Here is a 17,777-nt window from a genome sequence, read left to right on the forward strand (position 1 = left end):
CACTTTGTGGCTCCACTTTTTACAATATGTATTATACAGCTATTTTCTTATTAATTTGAGTGCATGTGCCTGAGCAAACTTTTCACACATTTTATTAGTGAACTAATAAAAAGAAGTTAAGGAGTTTTATGTGGCACCTTACTAAACAAATACTTCTTTCCTAATTTCAAAACTTAAATTCCCTAATAGTAGATACAGATTAAGAAGTTTGCAACCTATTGTATGATTTACCTAGCGTAGACATGGAAATTAACAGTGATTATTTTGATCATATCACAATTTCCTTTCTTAATTTCCTAGGCGGCAAAGGCAGCAGGAGAAAAAATGAGACCTTTCACTTGAAGCACAATCATGCTTGCACATACACAACTTAATTTAATGAACTTTGTACATGATAAAAGCTACTTAAGGACTTAGCATTGTACTGCTATGCATTTACATACTTGTAATAATCCATTTGTAACATTTAGCTTTAATTTTCCACAAATAGACACAGGAATTACATTCTCATAAATCAGTGAGGGATCAGTCACTAAACTCTCAGCAAATAAATGTGGATTGTTTTCATCTGGTGCATGTTAAGTTTATACATTTATAAAACACAAATTGTTGTTTATATTGTGCACTTTATTTGGAATTATGATAATCATAAAATTGACATTTCACTTATGTTTCAATAAAAGTGTCTATAACGGCATAAGGCAACATGCCAAAAAGGCCTATGAAGGCATTCATCTTACACTGTAAAAAAAAAATACATCCAGCAAAATGTATTCTCTTGTCAAAAGAAATAACAAATCACAATCAACTAATAAACAGAGGCAACACAGAGTTACCACTAAGAAGGGCTCCACAACATACATGTTTTAATTTAAAAGAACTGAATAAAAACCCTTTACCATCTGAACTCACAATAACAATGAATACTTAGTAGTTACATTCTATTAATTCATGCTCAAATTTAATTGTTAGAAAGAGTGGCTAAATTGGCACGATAAAAAAATTGTTCTGCAGTGGGAAGATGAATGCCATAATATAATTTCAACATACTGTAGCACCAACATTCCCAATTTCATAATTACGTATTCATATTTCCCTGTGATATTTACACATCACAAATTACATTGTAGAAGCACGTATTTTAGTCTATATTTAGATACATTGCACGTTATCTTTAAAAACAAGATCCTCCACAAATGTAGCTTGCATTAGGCTTCTTTTGTGGTATATTTAGCATATACAGTGGGGGGGGGGGGGGGGGGGGGGGGGGGGGAATATTTGATACCCTGATGATTTTGTACATTTGCCCACTGAAAAAGAAATTATCAGTCTATAATTTTAATGGTAGGTTTATTTGAACAGTGAGAGACAGAATAACAACAAACAAATCTAGAAAACACATGTACATTTTTGGGGTAACTGATTTGCATTTTAATGATGGAAATACGTGTTTGACTCCTCTGCAAAACATGACTTATTACTTGGTGGCAAACCCCTTGTTGGCAATCATAGAGGTCAGAGGTTTCTTGTAGTTGGCCACCAGGTTTGCACACATCTCAGGAGCTCTTGGGGTCAGAGGTAGCATTCCTCCTCAAAATACGGCGAGTTGAGTTAATGCCAAAGAGCTCGATTTTGGTCTCATCTGACCACAACATTTTCACCCTGTGAAATCACCACTCTAAATCATTCAGATGTTCATTGTAAAAATTCAGACGGGCCTGAACATGTGCTTTCTTGAGCAGGGGGACCTTGCAGGCGCTGCAGGATTTCAGTCCTACGCGGCGTAGTGTTACCAATTGTTACCAGCTGCCTTGAGATAATCGACAAGATCCTCCCGTGTAGTTCTGGGATGATTCCTCACCGTTTTCATCATTGCAACTCCACAAGGTGAGATCTTGCATGGAGCCCCAGACCTTGGGAGATTGACAGTTCTTTTGTGTTTCTTCCATTTAAGAATAATCACACAAACTGTTGTCACCTTCTCATCAAGCTGCTTGGCGATGGTCTTGTACCCCATTCCAGCCTTGTGTAGGTTTACAATCTTGTCCCTGACATCCTTGGACAGCCCTTTGGTCTTGGCCATGGTGGAGAGTTTGCAATTTGATTGATTGCTTCTGTGGACAGGTGTCTTTTATAAATGTAACAAACTGACATTTTGTCACCCCCGTTATGAGTGTGCTCCTAATCCTAGTCTCTCCCTATTCAAATAAACTTACCATTAAAATTATAGACTGATCATTTATTTGTCGGTGGGCAAACGTACAAAATCAGCAAGGGGTTTAAAAAAATCCCCCACTGTACCTCTACAATAAATTGTCAAGAACTGTGTCAAAAAACAAACCAGAAATATATTATATATATGCAAATATTTTTTGTAAACTGTAGCATGTATGTTGTGCATAACCCATGAGATATTTTCATAGGGTGTAAAAATGCATGTTGGCTACTGATTCTGGTCCAAACCTGTTCCAAAAGGCATTCTGTGGGTCATTTTTGTGTAGTGAAGTCTTATGAAATCAATTAACCCTAAGCCATTAAGCACAGCCCACCATTTTAAATGCAAATGAGAAATCCTAAATTCACCAGAATAGTACCTCCTGAACGGGTATTATCCTTATCTATATACTTCCCTGAAATAACTAATAACATATAAGTATGACGTAATCAAATAACTATAGATGGCAAAGTAGAACCTTGGGGTTGATTTCTAGTGATTTTTAGATGGAGTTCTGAAGCTGTAGAGGTGGAATGGAACACCAAAGGATGTTGTATATCTTCTACTACTTTAGATTTTTTTAAACTGATTGTAGTTTAAGGTCTACATGGATAAAAGGGTGAGAACAGATTCTTCTCCTCTTCAAGGCATGTGTAGTATATTACGTTGCAGCTGCTGGATTTTGGTGAGTGTTGGTGTTGGGTGGAAGTAGTTTGGACATATTAAAATAAGACACTACTTGACCAGGAACCTCAGCCAGAACAGTCTGGGCCAGCTCTTTCTTGGGAGACTAAAGAGGGAGAGATGGAGAGACATATAGAGGAAGAAATATAGTCTAATTTTCATCTCTCAATGGGTAATGTCCATACCACAGAGATGAGAGATGTGCAAAAAAATCAGATCATGCTCATCATCATGGTCAATCTGCTGTATTTCAAACTGCCTGGTATTTGTTCTGAATTCTGAAACACAAACATATCCTAAATGTCGTCTCTTTGGAGACAGTTAAGTTCTTTCATGGCCAGTGTTCTGTAGATTTTCCTACCTTACTGCAAAACTATATGGCTAACCCTAACCTTGATGTAAAATATGATTAAACTCTCTACCAACAACAAAAAAATGCATGTTATGGTGATTGTAGTAACAGTACATGTCAGACCAGTACATAAAAATGCTGATGTCCCCTTTGACAGGCATGAAGAAGCACCCAACTGTATTTTTTATGTGCTATGCCATACAGTGGTATGATTCATGCTGTGCGTGGTAAAATATTACCAGAAAGAGCCCACATATGCAGTTGCACTACAACAATTGGCAAGGGGCAAACGCAAAAGGCAGTTAAAATGAGTGCCATTATTAATGGACCTTTGCATAAACTCAGCAAAGGTTGCCACAAAGGTGAAATTGACATGGGAGCAGCAGAGTGAGGCATCGATGTGATGAAAGAGCAGTGGCATTTACATTACATTTAAATTTAGCAGACGCTCTTATCCAGAGCGACTTACAGTAAGTACAGGGACATTCCCCCCGAGGCAAGTAGGGCGAAGTGCCTTGCCCAAGGACACAACGTCATTTGGCATGGCGGGGAATCGATCCGGCAACCTTCTGATTACTTGCCCGACTTCCTCACCGCTTAGCCATCTGACTCCCCTGACTCCCATCTGATTTACGTATTGAATTGGCCACAATAGCACTTCTCAACACAAAGTACATGAATTAATCATTACATTTACATTTAGTCAATTAGCAGACACTCTTATCCAGAGCGACTTATAGTAAGTACAGGGACAATCCCAGAAGCAAGGTGAAGTGCATTGCCCTACACGAACCAGCAACCTTCTGATTAATAGCCCAGTTCCCTAACCGCTCAGCCATCTGACTCCCCAATCAGTTATCATAACTAGAGGTTGTTGACATTGTCATACATCATAGTTATTTTTTATCAAGCTCAGGTCTTGGTTCAATACATATGAAATACTTTGATGATTGATACAGTTATATGTAGTAATATGAACACAATAGGGAGTCAGATGGCTAAGGGATTAGGGAATCGGACTCGTAATCTGAAGGTTGCCAGATCGATTCCCAGCCGTGGCAAATTACGTTGTGTCCTTGGGCAAGGCACTTCACCCTACTTGCCTCGGGGGGAATGTCCCTGTACTTACTCTAAGTCGCTCTGGATAAGAGCGTCTGCTAAATGACTAAATGTAACATACCTCCATTGACTTCGAGGCACTTTGCAAAGGCTTTGGTCTTATATTAATCTATTAACATTTTCGCCAATTGCATTTGCCAATTTCAAAAATAGTCATATAAGCAAATTAAGGCCCTAAAAGGAAAGAAATAAAGAGTAAGGGTGGAAACAATGGGGGGGGGGGGGGGGGGGGGAAGGTTGAGCATTTCAGAAGGGAAATACCCTACGTTTCTAAGGAGCATGAGTGGGTTCATGGACAGGCAGCAGTTTGCACAAACTGAAGAAGGAGACCACTTGTTGAGGTAACTCTGCCAGTACACATTGGGCTAGAGCCTCCCTTGTTGCCTGAAATGAAATGGATATACAAGGCAGATACTGTAAGGTCAAGGCCGGGTGGTGGAAAGTATCCGCATAGGGTAGAAGATAACTGGCCTATGTTGGGGCTGGCATTTGGATAAAAACAAATACAATTTGAAATTATAACTTTTGAAGAAAACACTTTATTACATTTGAAAGAGACCATGAAACCCTATTGCCATGCTAGCTTTATCAATGAAAGTCAAAATAATGCATTTAACAGCCATTATCATGATAATATTTTGGAAAAGGCATTTTTAAGACAAAATAAATGCCATTATAAACTATTAATAGTGTTTCTTGAATTTTATCTAAAGTCTCAGTGCAACTGCTAAGATTTTTTGACTAGCCTTTTAGTTATTCTAGTAGAATAACTCAAATCTGACTGGATTTAAATCAAAAGGGTCATTTACTGGTAAAACAAGGGAATAGTTAAAAATGTCCTCTATAAATATTTTTGAAGCAAATAGAGGCTTAGCAGCAGAATCAATATCAAGATTACTTACGTTCAGAAACTTTCTGAAGGGAACAAACTGGACAATATCTCTCAGGGCTCGTTCCCCTGTCTGCGACTTCAGACACCCATCATCGCCATCCAAGAGCTCCATGGCACTGAAATCTGCCCCACCCACACCGATGATGATAATGGACATAGGCAGTCGGGAGGCATTTACTATTGCACTGCGTGTTTCATCTAGATCTGTGATCACACCGTCCGTGATTATAAGAAGAACAAAGTATTGCTAAGGAGGAAGAGGAGAACAAAGAAAAAAATGAAATGGGCCTAATAGTTTTATAATGTATATTCTGTTTAGAAAGTAATTTATAGTCCCATAATCATTTTTGTGTATTTCTCTGTTGCCTTCTCTACTAGACAATTTCTGAGAGTGTGGCTACTGTGCTACTCACAGAGGCAGTCTTTTGCTGAGATGCCTGCAGAGCAAATCGAGCCACATGGTTGATTATTGGAGAGAAGTTAGTTGGACCATAAAGCTTCACTTGGGGCAGACACATCCTGTAGGCCTCCACCACCCCTTCAATCCCTACACACACACACAGAGTCAGAGGTACAGACACAACACACTAGCCTGGCTCTGCCCTCCTATATACTTCCGCTCAATTTTCATTTAGCTTCTGTACTAGGTCTGGGCTTTCGGTATATTTGTTGTTTTTTTGCCAGAAACATTTTTGGCGGTCCAAGCAGCGAACCCTAGTTTGAGTTGTAGTGCAGTAATGGCGGTGGAGAAAGGTGCGAGCTAAGCCATTCCGTCTGTTGTGGCAACGCTGCCAAATATCTAGAAGTAAAAAATCTTTGCTGAGTCTTTGCTCCTCCCCACGGGATTCGGCAAAGTTTGATATTCCAGCTAGCTCCGTTAGTGGTGAAGGAGTAGGCGGGGGTGGAGAGAAACACTGTAAGAAATTGTGAATGACAAGTCATGTTCCGCAATAAATACGAACGTATTTCTAGACACGGTCAGTCATAAACAACGGTGGGTCAGCTGTAACAGTTGCTCCCGGTAACGTCGTAGTAAGTTTGAGTGCGCGGGCAGCGGCTCTATGTCTGGGGTTTAACTCATGACAAGCAAGCACTTTCTTTCTGCTGCTGGCATATGGAGCTAGAAAGCTGACAAAAGTATCTGAATTTGAATGTGAAAGATCTGAATTATTTGTATGTCAAATTTCATAAAACTTAAATATTTTACTGTTGAATATATAATATCTGATTTATTTGTATGCCGAATTTAACAAAACTGAATTATTTTGATCCAGAAATAAAAATTTCTAAAATTCAGATTGCAGGAATTTAGATTCTTGAAATTCAGATTGCTGAAATTCAGATTGCTGAAATGCAGATTCTTGAAATTCAGATGGCTTAAATCAGGGGTGGTTTTAGGCACGGGCAGACCGGGCAGCCTTTCATGTCACGTGGGGGGCGCACGAGCATAAAAAAAAAAAAAGCGATCGTTTCAGTTAGTGGGGAAATGGCATATTGGCGTCCCCTTCAGGCAGCTGCAGGCACCCCTGCTTGCCGTGCAGCAGTTTCGTTTTCTTTTGTCGCAGCCAGGTCGTAGCGGTGGTCGTTCTGGGGGTGCTGTCGGGGGGCGGCCGACGGGGTAGTGGGCGGCACACGATTTCTCCCTCCCGGGGGAGGGATAAAGTGATGCAAGTGATAAACTCGCCCTGGGCGCACAATGTTCCAGAACCGCCACTGGCTTAAATTCAGATTGCGGAAATTCAGATTCAGATTTTGTCTGAACTAGGCCAAAGGTGAAACAGTTTGCCTTCACAGGGAAAAGTAGACGATTTCAGAACGACCGAATCTAGACATTCTCTGACCGAATTTGACCTCAGATCAAAAAATAAGAGTTGCTCGTTGGAGGAAGAGTATGGAGCAAGTGCTTATGAAACTTGTAAAAACTTGTGTCTTCTCCTCTGCCAAAATCGGCAGTTACTGTTACCAAGTGAGTCGAGACAGAGTCGGAGGGCGGCGGAGACCGATGGAAGACGCGGAACAACTGGCAAAGCTATAGCCTATATATTAATGTTCCGTTGTTCTCTTTTTCTGTGTTGGAGTTCTTTTAAGAACTTAATGGCATCAACATCCATCCTGATATAAAATCATGAATTTCAATTGTGTCTCTTAATTATTATACCCACACAGAAAATCCAGGTTAAATCAAGTCACGCTAGCTAGCTATTGTAATGCTAATAGCCAATTTTGGATGGTAAAGCATATTTTTCATTGATCCTTATTCCTATCAAAGTCAATGTTCATTTCCTAAGTGACATTTCAGATCGGTTATGGATAGTGAAATATTTGCTGTCTGAGAGATCGGACATATTATTTAACAGCATAGATATAAGGAGTTATCTATGGTTAACAGGATATATCTGTAGTGCGGCCGGGTGTGATTTGATTCATCGTCCACACATCGTCTGGAAGTCAGTTTCGATCAAATGCCATACTAGATCTTGCCGACGTATCTTCTACACATCGGGACGTATGTGTGCTATCCCAGATACGTATGTGTGATCTGGGTCTTCTTCCAACTAGCAACTCAGTTTGTTCTGAGGTAAAGTTTGGTCGTTCTGAAATCGTCTACTTTTCCCTGTGAAGGCAAGCTGTTTCACCTTTGGCCTAGTTCAGACAAAATCTGAATCTGGATTTCCGCAATCTGAATTTCCGCAATCTGAATATCAGCAATCTGAATTTTCAAGAATCTGAATTCCTGCAATCTGAATTTTAGAAATGTGTATTTCTGGATCAAAATAATTCAGTTTTGTTTAATTCAGCATACAAATAATTCAGATATTATAAATTCAACAGTAAAATATTTCAGTTTTATGAAATTCGACATACAAATAATTCAGATCTTTCACATTCAAATTCAGTTACTTTTGTCAGCTTTCTAGCTCCATACTGGCATATAGTAGCTTCCTCGAACAAAACGTGCAGAAACAAGCACCAGGCTCTCAGTTTCTTGCACCAACTGCCAAAAGGCTCCCTGTCTCTACCTTCCACGACCAGCGCCATTTATTTTTGAGTCCTTTATCTATGGTTAGGACATAATCCCCAGGCTTCATGAATTTGGGGCAGACACATCCTGTAGGCCTCCACCACCCCTTCAATCCCTACACACACACACACACAGAGTCAGAGGTACAGACACAACACACTAGCCTGGCTCTGCCCTCCTATATACTTCCGCTCAACTGTCATTTAGCTTCTGTACTAGGTCTGGGCTTTCGGTATATTTGTCGTTTTTTTGCCAGAAACATTTTTGGTGGTCTAAGCAGCGAACCCTAGTTTGAGTTGTAGTTCAGTAATGGCGGCGGAGAAAGGTGCGAGCTAAGCCATTCCGTCTGTTGTGGCAACGCTGCCGAATATCCAGAAATTAGAGCCAGAGCAAGAAAAATCTTTGCAGATTTAGTAGCTTCCTTGAACAAAACGTGCAGAAACAAGCACCAGGCTCTCAGTTTCTTGCACCAACTGCCAAAAGGCTCCTTCTCTCTACCTTTTATCCACGACCAGCGCCATTTATTTTTTTAGTCCTTTATCTATGGTTAGGACATAATCCCCAGGCTTCATGAATTTGCACTCCATGCTTTCACCGACAAAGCTAACGTGGTGTATGGCTCTCATTCACACTGTGTTGCCAGGACCCGCCCTGCTCTGCTTCTGATAATCTTGTAACATTAGTTATAGCTGCATTCCTCTCAGATGATTGGTAGGTGAAATTAATTGACTCAAATATTAAACCGCATGCAAGTTCCCATTTTTTTTTTCACATGGCCGCACGCCGGACATCCGGCACGGTGCCGGAATACTTTGAGCCCTGCACACACCCTTACCCCAAAAGAGCAACAACTTCACCATTATTTCCATCTCTTGTCCTGATTGAGGAAATACCTGTGCAAAATGGATTTGCAGGGTTGAAGTTGAGAGGAAATTCGTGGGAACACTGTAAGACATTAATATGTACAATATAGTGTTATTTACGTTGACCAAAACTACAAACATGAGTTTAACTACCACAGCTTACACCAATCCCACCTTTATACTGTTATTATCTTACCTGCCAGATGGGTGGAATCTGGGCTCCAAAGCCAAAGGCAGGGAACATCTTATCACTGCAAACATACATACAGACACAGAACATGTATGGTTTTGTGCCTGTTATAATCACCCAAATACCTATCACTTTCTCGTAAAAATTATACTACCCTAATACAATGATCTGTAAATGTCAACTGTTAACTAGCTAGAGTAAACTAGCAACTTATTTTTGACTTGTAACAATACTAGTGAGTCCAGTACTGTTACGCTAAAGATTCAAGATTAGTAACACAACTCATACAACATTTGTTTTTACATCAAGTGAATTACAAAAGATTAATGACGCAAGCTAATTAAATTGAACTAATAAAGTAAGTGCTTCAGTGTGGTTACCTGTCATAGTCTTGAATAACCTGACCAACGCTCCATATGGCAGACAAGTACTCATTGTAGCCCTGAGGGCTGATGTAGTGCAGAGACTGTGGGGTCTTGGGATCACCATTGGACCCTGTGAAGTCTATTCCCACCTACACAGGAAGGAGGAAACAAATAGATTCCTGATCTGTAAAAAGGTATTTATTACCTAGTAATTAACTTTTTTATCCTTATCTATGAATAGATCGGACCATGGTGTTATTATGAGTGCTGAGTAACTCACAGTAAAGTTAATTTGACAGCCCCCCATGATGTAGTCCAGAAATGAATACTCCTTCACAACCTGTGTGAATGACAGTGAACTGAATGAGCACAATTGGTTATGTTGTTTGATATCCTCAAAAGACTTGGAACACCATTTTCCCAGTTTTTACTTAAATGTACACCGGTGAATGTCTCAATGTACTATGGTTCTTGTAAGGTAGTTCTGACATTTGATAGAGTTATGTTTTGGTCTGAACCCCAGACCAACATGGCATAAACCAGATGGTATTGCATGGCTCTGCAAAATGCTGAGGTAGCTGTTTTGGTTGCGGGCGCCATACACTGTAAAAATCTCTGGATCCAGCAAAAGGGCCCTTGACCATCACACTTCCTCTTGGACTCAATGATGTCTGTGTAGAAGTGCACCATCAATGTCTTTGGCAGGTTGAATTTCTTCAGCTTCAGTACATCCTCTGTTGTGCTTTCTTGGTGAGGGAGCAGATGTCCACAACTATCTCCACTGTCGAAAGAGCATTGAGCTCTAGGTTGTTCTGGCTGCACCAGGTCACCAAGTTGTCAGCTTTCCACCTATGGTCAGACTCATCCACACCAGGGATGAGCCCAATGAGGGTGGTGTTGTCCGCAAACTTCAGGAGTTTGACGGACTGATGACTGGAAGTGCAGCTGTTGGTGTACAAGGAGAAGAGCTGAGGGGAAAGGACGCAGCCCTGGGGAGTTCAGGTGCTGATTGACCGGGAGTCAGAGACGTGTGTTCCCAGCTTAACGCACTGTTTCCTGTCAGACAGGAAGTCAGCGATACACCTGCAGGTAGAGTCAGGCACGTTCAGCTGGGAGAGCTTGTCCTGAAACAGAGCGGGGATGATGGTATTGAAGGCAGACCTGAAGTCCACAAACGGGATTCTGGCGTAGGATGCCGGGGATCCAGGTGCTGGAAACCTGTTGACTCTGTAGACAAACTGCAGGGGGTCAAGGAGAGGGTCTGTGATGGCTTTGAGGTGTGCCAGGCGACGGGTCTGTAGTCATTAAGTCCTGTTGGCCTTGGCTTTTTGGGCACAGGGATGTTGGTGGAGGACTTGAGACAGGCTGGCACATGGCATGTCTCCAGGGAGGTGTCGAAGATGTTGGTGAACACCGGAGACAGCTGGTCAGCACAGTGCTTGAGGGTGGCTGGAGAGACAGTCTGGCCCAGCTGCTTTGCTGGGGTTCTGTCTCATGAAACAGTCTGTTAGCTTCTCTTTCCTGAATGGAGAGAGTTGTCTCTGTGGAGATGGGGGGGTTCTTGGGTGGGTAAGTTTTGTTCAGGGCAGTCCAATTGTCTTTCAAATCGACAGCAGAACTTGTTCAGGTCGTTGGCCAGGCGAGAGTCGTTAATGGTGTGGGGGGCTCTGGGCTTGTAGTTGGTGATCTGCCTGAGCCCTCCCCAGACTGAAACAAGATCGTTAACCAGAACTGGTGTTTTAGTCTCTCTGAGTACAGTCGTTTAGCCTTTCTCACCGCCTTGCTAAACTTGTTTTTTTGACTCCTTGAATCTGTCTACCCACTCCTAAACACTTCCTCTTTCTCCAACCTCAACCTTCTGAGTTTGCTGTGAACCAGGGTTTGTCATTGTTGTAGCTTATCCTGATGCGTGTTGGTATACAGCAGTCCTCAAAGAAGCTGATGTATGACATCACAGCTTCTGTCAGCTCATCCAGACTATTGGTAGCAGTCGTGAACATATCCCAGTCAGTACAGTCCAAGCATGCCCGCAGATCCTCCATAGCCTCACTGGTCCACTGTTTTGATGTCCTCACAGCAGGTTTACGGAGCTTTAGTTTCTGCCAGTATGCAGGAATCAGGTGGACCATAGCTTGGTCAGAGCCTCCCAGTGCTGCTAGGGGGACGGTGTGGTATGCTCTCCTGACTGTAGCAGTGGTCCAGAGTTTTCCCTTCTCTGGCAGGGCATTTGATGAATTGTCTGTATTTGGGGAATTTGTGGCTCAGATGACCTTTGTTAAGGTCGCAGAGTACGATGGACCTGGACCTGGCGGAATGTAAACTCCGACCAAGAGGAGAGACGTGGCGTGGCGAATAGAAACGTTTACAGTTACTTAAAAAAAATCCAGATCCGGAGAACAATGTTGCAGAATCACTGCCACATCTACAGACACCTGCCACTGTTAGTGTAAAAACAAATACCACTGCCCATAGGCAATTCTAGGTATTAAAACTGGGGGTGCAAAGGGTAGTGTTTTATTTTTTTGCTTAAAAAAAACCATTCACAAAATTAATAGCAGATCTCAAAAATTGTAATGAATCATTAGAGTACAACAAACATAGAACATACAACTCTAACGTCACTTAAAAATGTTCAAAAAATAATGTAATCCTTTTTTACATTAATTTGAAAATGTACATTCTTTTATCCCAACACCCTGCACCCACGGTAAAATCGCCTATCGCCTTTCGTTTTGCTGGAGAGTGCTGAGTCCTGAGTCGAAAGCCTGCCAGTTATAACGCAGTGTCCGGGATCAAATCACACAGCTATGTCTTTGTGAAGCACAAAAGAGAAGATGAAAGACAGTCTCTGTTTTTTACCATCAGTAGCTGAAGTTTTTTCCATTTTGTTGCACAGTGAATGTACGTTGGAGAGTAAAAAACTGGGAAGCACTGCTCGGATCCTACGTCTGCGTAGCCGGACTAGCTCCTTGGTGCGCTTTCCCCTTCTACGGCGTTTCACTGCATGAACAAAGCCTGGCACGGTTTTGACAAGAATTCCCACTAATTCTGCCACTGGAAGCAAAAAAGTGGGAAGTTAATCCACTGTAATTTTTTCCCTGATGTTTAGAAGTTTGTCTCTTGTTAGAGAACTCAAAGTCCTGGATGAACATGAACTAACAGACAATACAAGACAAAACAGAGCGCAACGACCGGCCGAAGCTGCCATCATCGGCGCCATCTTGGGAGCAATTACAGCCTCAAGTCTTTTTGAGTATGATACTACAAAGCTTGGCACACCTATTTTTGGGCAGTTTCCTCCCATTCTTCTTTGCAGGACCTCTCAAACTCCATCAGGTTGGATGGGGATTGTCGGTGCACAGCCATTTTTGGATCTCTCCAGAGATGTTTAATTGGGTTCAAGTCTGGGCCACTCAAGGATATTCACAGAATTGTCCCAAAGCCACTCTTTTTTATCTTGGCTTTGTGCTCAGGGTCCTTGTCCTGTTGGAAGATGAGGTCAGTCTGAGGTCAAGAACCCTCTGGACCAGGTTTTCATCAAGGATGTCTCTGTACATTGCTGCATTCATCTTTCCCTCAATCCTGACTAGTCTCCCAGTTCCTGCCTTTGAAAAAAATCCATGGGGCAGATTTTTTTCTGTATCCTTCCCCAGATCTGTGCCTTCATAAATTCCTGTCTCGGAGGTCTACAGACAATTTCTTAGACTTCATGGCTTGGTTTGTGCTCTGACATGCACTGTCAACTGTGGGACCTTACATTGACAGGTGTGTGCCTTTCCAAATAATGCCCAACTGAATTTAGTACAGGTGGACTCCAAGTTTTAGAAACATCTCAAGGTTGATCAGTGGAAACAGGTTCACCTGAGCTCAATTTTGAGTGTCATGGCAAAGGCTGTGAACACTTATGTACATATGATTTTTGTACTTGTTTTATTTTTTTTTAATGATTTGCTGAAATAAAAAATGTATCCCAAAATCCCATTATCATTATGGATGAAAAAAATATTTTATTCCATTTGGGAATAAGGCTGTAACTAACGTGGAAAAAGTGAAGCGCTGTGAAAACTTTCCGGATGCACTGTATAATGCTCTGTGTATAATGTAATCGCTGTGAAATATTTTACTGTTGATTGTTCGTCTACAGGTACAGTCCTGCACTTTTGTGGTTCATGTTGTTTAATTTGTAACTTGTATAACTGCATGCTCTTATGGGTCTTCCCTTTGGCACTTGTTTAGCTTTTCACAATGTATGCTTCATGTTTTGGCTACTTGCAATGTTTGGGACTATCCCGTTGTTATGATCAGTGACCTATGCTCTTTTGTAAGCTCTCTCTTGGAAGTCGCTTTGGATAAAAGTGTCTGCTAAATGAATAAATGTAAATGTAATGTCTTCCTTTGTTAATTGCCTTTTTGTCACCATTAACTAACCCTTGCTGTAGTATAAAACTGTCCAAATTATGCTTCAGAGGGTGTACAGAACACTTTGGGTTCCTCCGGTAGGAGGAAACCTATTGTTTTTGTTAGTATTATTATTATTATTAGGGTTCCTCCGGTAGGAGGAAACCTATTGTTTTTGTTGGTATTATTTTTTCTTTTCTCCGTGAAATGGGTCAATAGCTGTGACCGGAATGACCCGATTTTTTCTAATTTGGTCCCATGATACGGACAGAATTGGACAGAATTTCTAGGCACAGCCAGGGCGTTGAGGGGTCCGGTTCGGTGACCTCAGGATCGGGTCGCTGCTTTTTGCGGATGATGTGGTCCTGATGGCTTCAAAAGGGTGGAGTGCAATCTCCGGGTCGGGGAGGAGATCTTGACCCAAGCGTAGGAGTTCAAGTATCGCGGGGTCTTGTTCACGAGTGAGGGAAGAATGGAGCGCGAGATCGACAGGCGGATTGGTGCGGCGTCTGTCGTGGTGAAGAAGGAGCTGAGTCGAAAGGCGAAGCTCTGTATTTACTAGTCGATCTACGTTCCTACCCTCACCTATGGTCACAAACTGTGGGTAGTGACCGAAAGAACGAGATCGCGAATACAAGCGCCCAAAATGAGTTTTTTCCACAGGGTGTCCGGGCTCTCCCTTAGAGATAGGATGAGACACTCGGTCATCCGGGAGGGTCCCAGAGTAGAACCGCTGCTCCTCCGTGTCAAGAGGAGCCAGTTGAGGTGGCTCAGGCATCTGATCAGGATGCCTCCTGGACGCCACCCTGGTGAGGTGTTCTGGGCACGTCCCACTGGAAGAGGCCCCGGGGAAAACCCAGCACACGCTGGAGGGACTATGTCTCTCGGCTGGCCGAGGAATGCCTCAGGGGTGCCCAGGAAGAGCTGGTGGAAGTGGCCGGGGAGAGGGAAATCTGGGCCTCCCGGCTTAGGTTGCTGCCCCCGCGACCCGACCCCCGGACAAGCGGCAGATGACGACGACGACGGTCCCATGATACAACAGGTCACTCACTACTCCCAGATGGCTAGTGGTCCATGTGCGCCCATAGGTGGCGCTATAAGCCACGCCCAAAGTCTACGTGATTTCCCCAGCGCCCCATTATTCCAAAATGCCTGAAAATTGGTATACATGCCTTATTTCTCATGGGGAACAAAAAAGCCACAAGAACCCATAAGTTACGCCTTGATAGATTTTGCTGTACTGTCCAACGTTCAAAACCCTTCTCCTCATGAACCATAGATCCAATCAACTTGAAATTTGTAACAGATGTGTAGAATCTTCTATAATGTACATTTTATAATATTTAGCCATTTTGCGGAGGAACCCGCATCGCTGCTTGCAGCTATATTTTTTATAATTTTTCTTCTCCATGAAATGGCTCAATAGCTCAAGAAGTCCTCAGCCCGATATTTTCAAATTTGGCCCAGTGATAAAATAGGTCACTCACTACTCCCTGAACACTAATGGTTCACGTATGCTCATTGGTGGCGCTTATAAGCCACGCCCAAAGTCCACGTGATTTCCCCAGCGCCCCATTACTCCAAAATGCCAGAAAATTGTTAGACATGCCTTACTTCTCATGGGGAACAAAAAAGCCTTTGAATTGTTGAATTTGAATTTTTGGAATTTTCTTGTACTGTCTAAATTTGGGACAACCTTCAAAACCATTCTCCTCATGAACCATAGATCCAATCGACTTGAAATTTGTTATAGATTTGTCGAATGCATGTCTTTCTATAGGGTGATATAGGGTGAAATGGAATAAGAAATGCAATGCAAAATGGCTGAAAGGGGTGTATGTATGTAAATGTCCACATTGCCACAATATCTTTGTGTCAATAAATCAAATATAATTTTTACATCACTCTGAAGTACCATAAACAATTTCACCTTGGTATGTCAAAATATGATTGTATTACAGATGTTTAAAATTTGGCAAAGTCAAACAATGCTTGCCACAGTAGAAACAGCTTACTTTCTTCATATAGTTACTGACCAAAGGACTTTCCAACACTGAGATGAGCTCAATGGGTTGAGACAGTGTACTCCAAAGTGCAAGGTCATAGGTTCAAATCCAGCCACAGTGTCTGGGTCTGGCATAATTTTCATTATCTGTTTAGTTAAATAGGATGACATTATTCTGAATTACCATACGCAATTTCACCTTGATATATCAAAATACGATTGAATTACAGCTGTATAAACTTTGGCCGAATCTAACAATGCGTGCCACAGGAGAAACAGTAACTGACCAAAGGAATTGCCAACACAGAGAATAGCTCGATGGGCTGGGACTGTGTCCTACAAAGTGTAAGGGCATAGGTTCAATCCCAGTCATAATTTGGCCCTCATGATACTGATTATCTGTTTAGTTAAACAGGGTGACATTATTCTGAAGTACCATGCGCAATTTTATCTTGAAATGTAAAAAAAAAATCCTGAATTACAGCTGAATTTTTCACCTTTCTATTCACAAAAGCTAGAGAGATTGACTTGAAACCTCATGCTCCTGAGTTTCTCCATTCAGCCTGTTGTTGGCCAAACATGAAGTAATTTTGCTCTCTTGTCGTCCGACACTAGATGTTCTACAATGCACATTTTTTAAATATTTTGCCATTTTGCAGAGGAACCCGCATCACTGCTTGCAGCTATATAGTCCTGTTATTTTTAAAGGATTAATTGACTTCCATTGATGCGGAACAGCTGTAAGTTTTGAACCCAATCCTTGTTCCCTGATTACGTTACCTTTGTTCAATTTCAGGTTATTCACAGGACTTGAACTGCTTATATTTCAATACAAACTTAAAAAAATCTAGGTGCTCTCAAACTTTTGTCGGGTAGTGTAATCTTTAGTATATAGTTTATACAAAACTAAAATGTTTACTCTGTTCAATACAGTATTTTGTTATAAAACAAGTCATTTTCATACATGAATGGCAAAATAACATTTATGAATCAAGTCATTGTTTTATCCATACATTTTGATGAAAACATATGAACAAAGTAACATATGTCATGATAGTTTGTTTTTATAAAGTGTTGATCAGGAAGCGTACCTGGCATAATTTCACACTCACAACCCCAGAGTTTTTGTAGTTCTTTTTCTTCTCTTTTTTCTTTCTGTTGATGCATTCAAACTCAGCCTAGAAAGCAGATAAAGTACATTTGTTATTAGTGTAGTATGTGTTAAAAGGAAACATTCTTCTGTAACATTCATCTTTCCGAAACAGTTTCCCAAATAAAGACCTTTCAGGATCAAATTATCTTCATCTCTGTCTGACCCCATCCTGCCCTTCTTCAACTGTCCAAAATTGCATCTATAACAGCATTGACTTGGAGGTCACCCAATTATTAATAGTATAATTGTTTTTACATGGCATTTTGGACAATGACACAGAACTTTGATATAGAACATGATGTGTAAAGAACATAATTTAGGAGTATAAATATTTAACGTATGAAATAACGTATGAATAAAACGACAATCCACAAATAAATGCACATAAAAAATAAACAAACTCACCGGTGAAGTGCGTGAAGCCTTTTGCAGAAGGGTCATGTTGGTCTCAAAGATTCCAATGAGGTCATGGGATCCGTCATTATCATAATCGTAGCATTCCACCTGATAACAGAGAAA

The 17,777-nt window shown here is 41.4% G+C and overlaps 1 protein-coding gene across 6 annotated transcripts in view; it reads right to left on the reverse strand.

Moving 5' to 3' along the window:
• Positions 1 to 1,251: 1,251 nt before the first annotated feature.
• cpne3 (copine III) overlaps positions 1,252 to 17,777 on the reverse strand; it is a 111,282-nt gene continuing 94,756 nt past the window's right edge. For 2 of the 6 annotated variants that reach the window (XM_047017415.1, XM_047017413.1), the window contains 8 exons: positions 17,664 to 17,762; positions 17,197 to 17,283; positions 9,983 to 10,042; positions 9,718 to 9,851; positions 9,344 to 9,398; positions 9,178 to 9,229; positions 5,676 to 5,809; positions 4,761 to 5,509 (listed from right to left, as the gene is read on the reverse strand). In XM_047017415.1, coding sequence (XP_046873371.1) covers positions 5,129 to 5,509; positions 5,676 to 5,809; positions 9,178 to 9,229; positions 9,344 to 9,398; positions 9,718 to 9,851; positions 9,983 to 10,042; positions 17,197 to 17,283; positions 17,664 to 17,762 — 1,002 coding nt within the window. In that variant the 3' untranslated portion in view covers positions 4,761 to 5,128. The other 4 variants (XM_047017418.1, XM_047017414.1, XM_047017416.1 and 1 more) reach the window with 4 other exon arrangements.

This window comes from Hypomesus transpacificus, unplaced genomic scaffold (assembly GCF_021917145.1).
Source record: "Hypomesus transpacificus isolate Combined female unplaced genomic scaffold, fHypTra1 scaffold_60, whole genome shotgun sequence".
Classification (NCBI taxonomy): Eukaryota; Metazoa; Chordata; class Actinopteri; order Osmeriformes; family Osmeridae; genus Hypomesus; species Hypomesus transpacificus.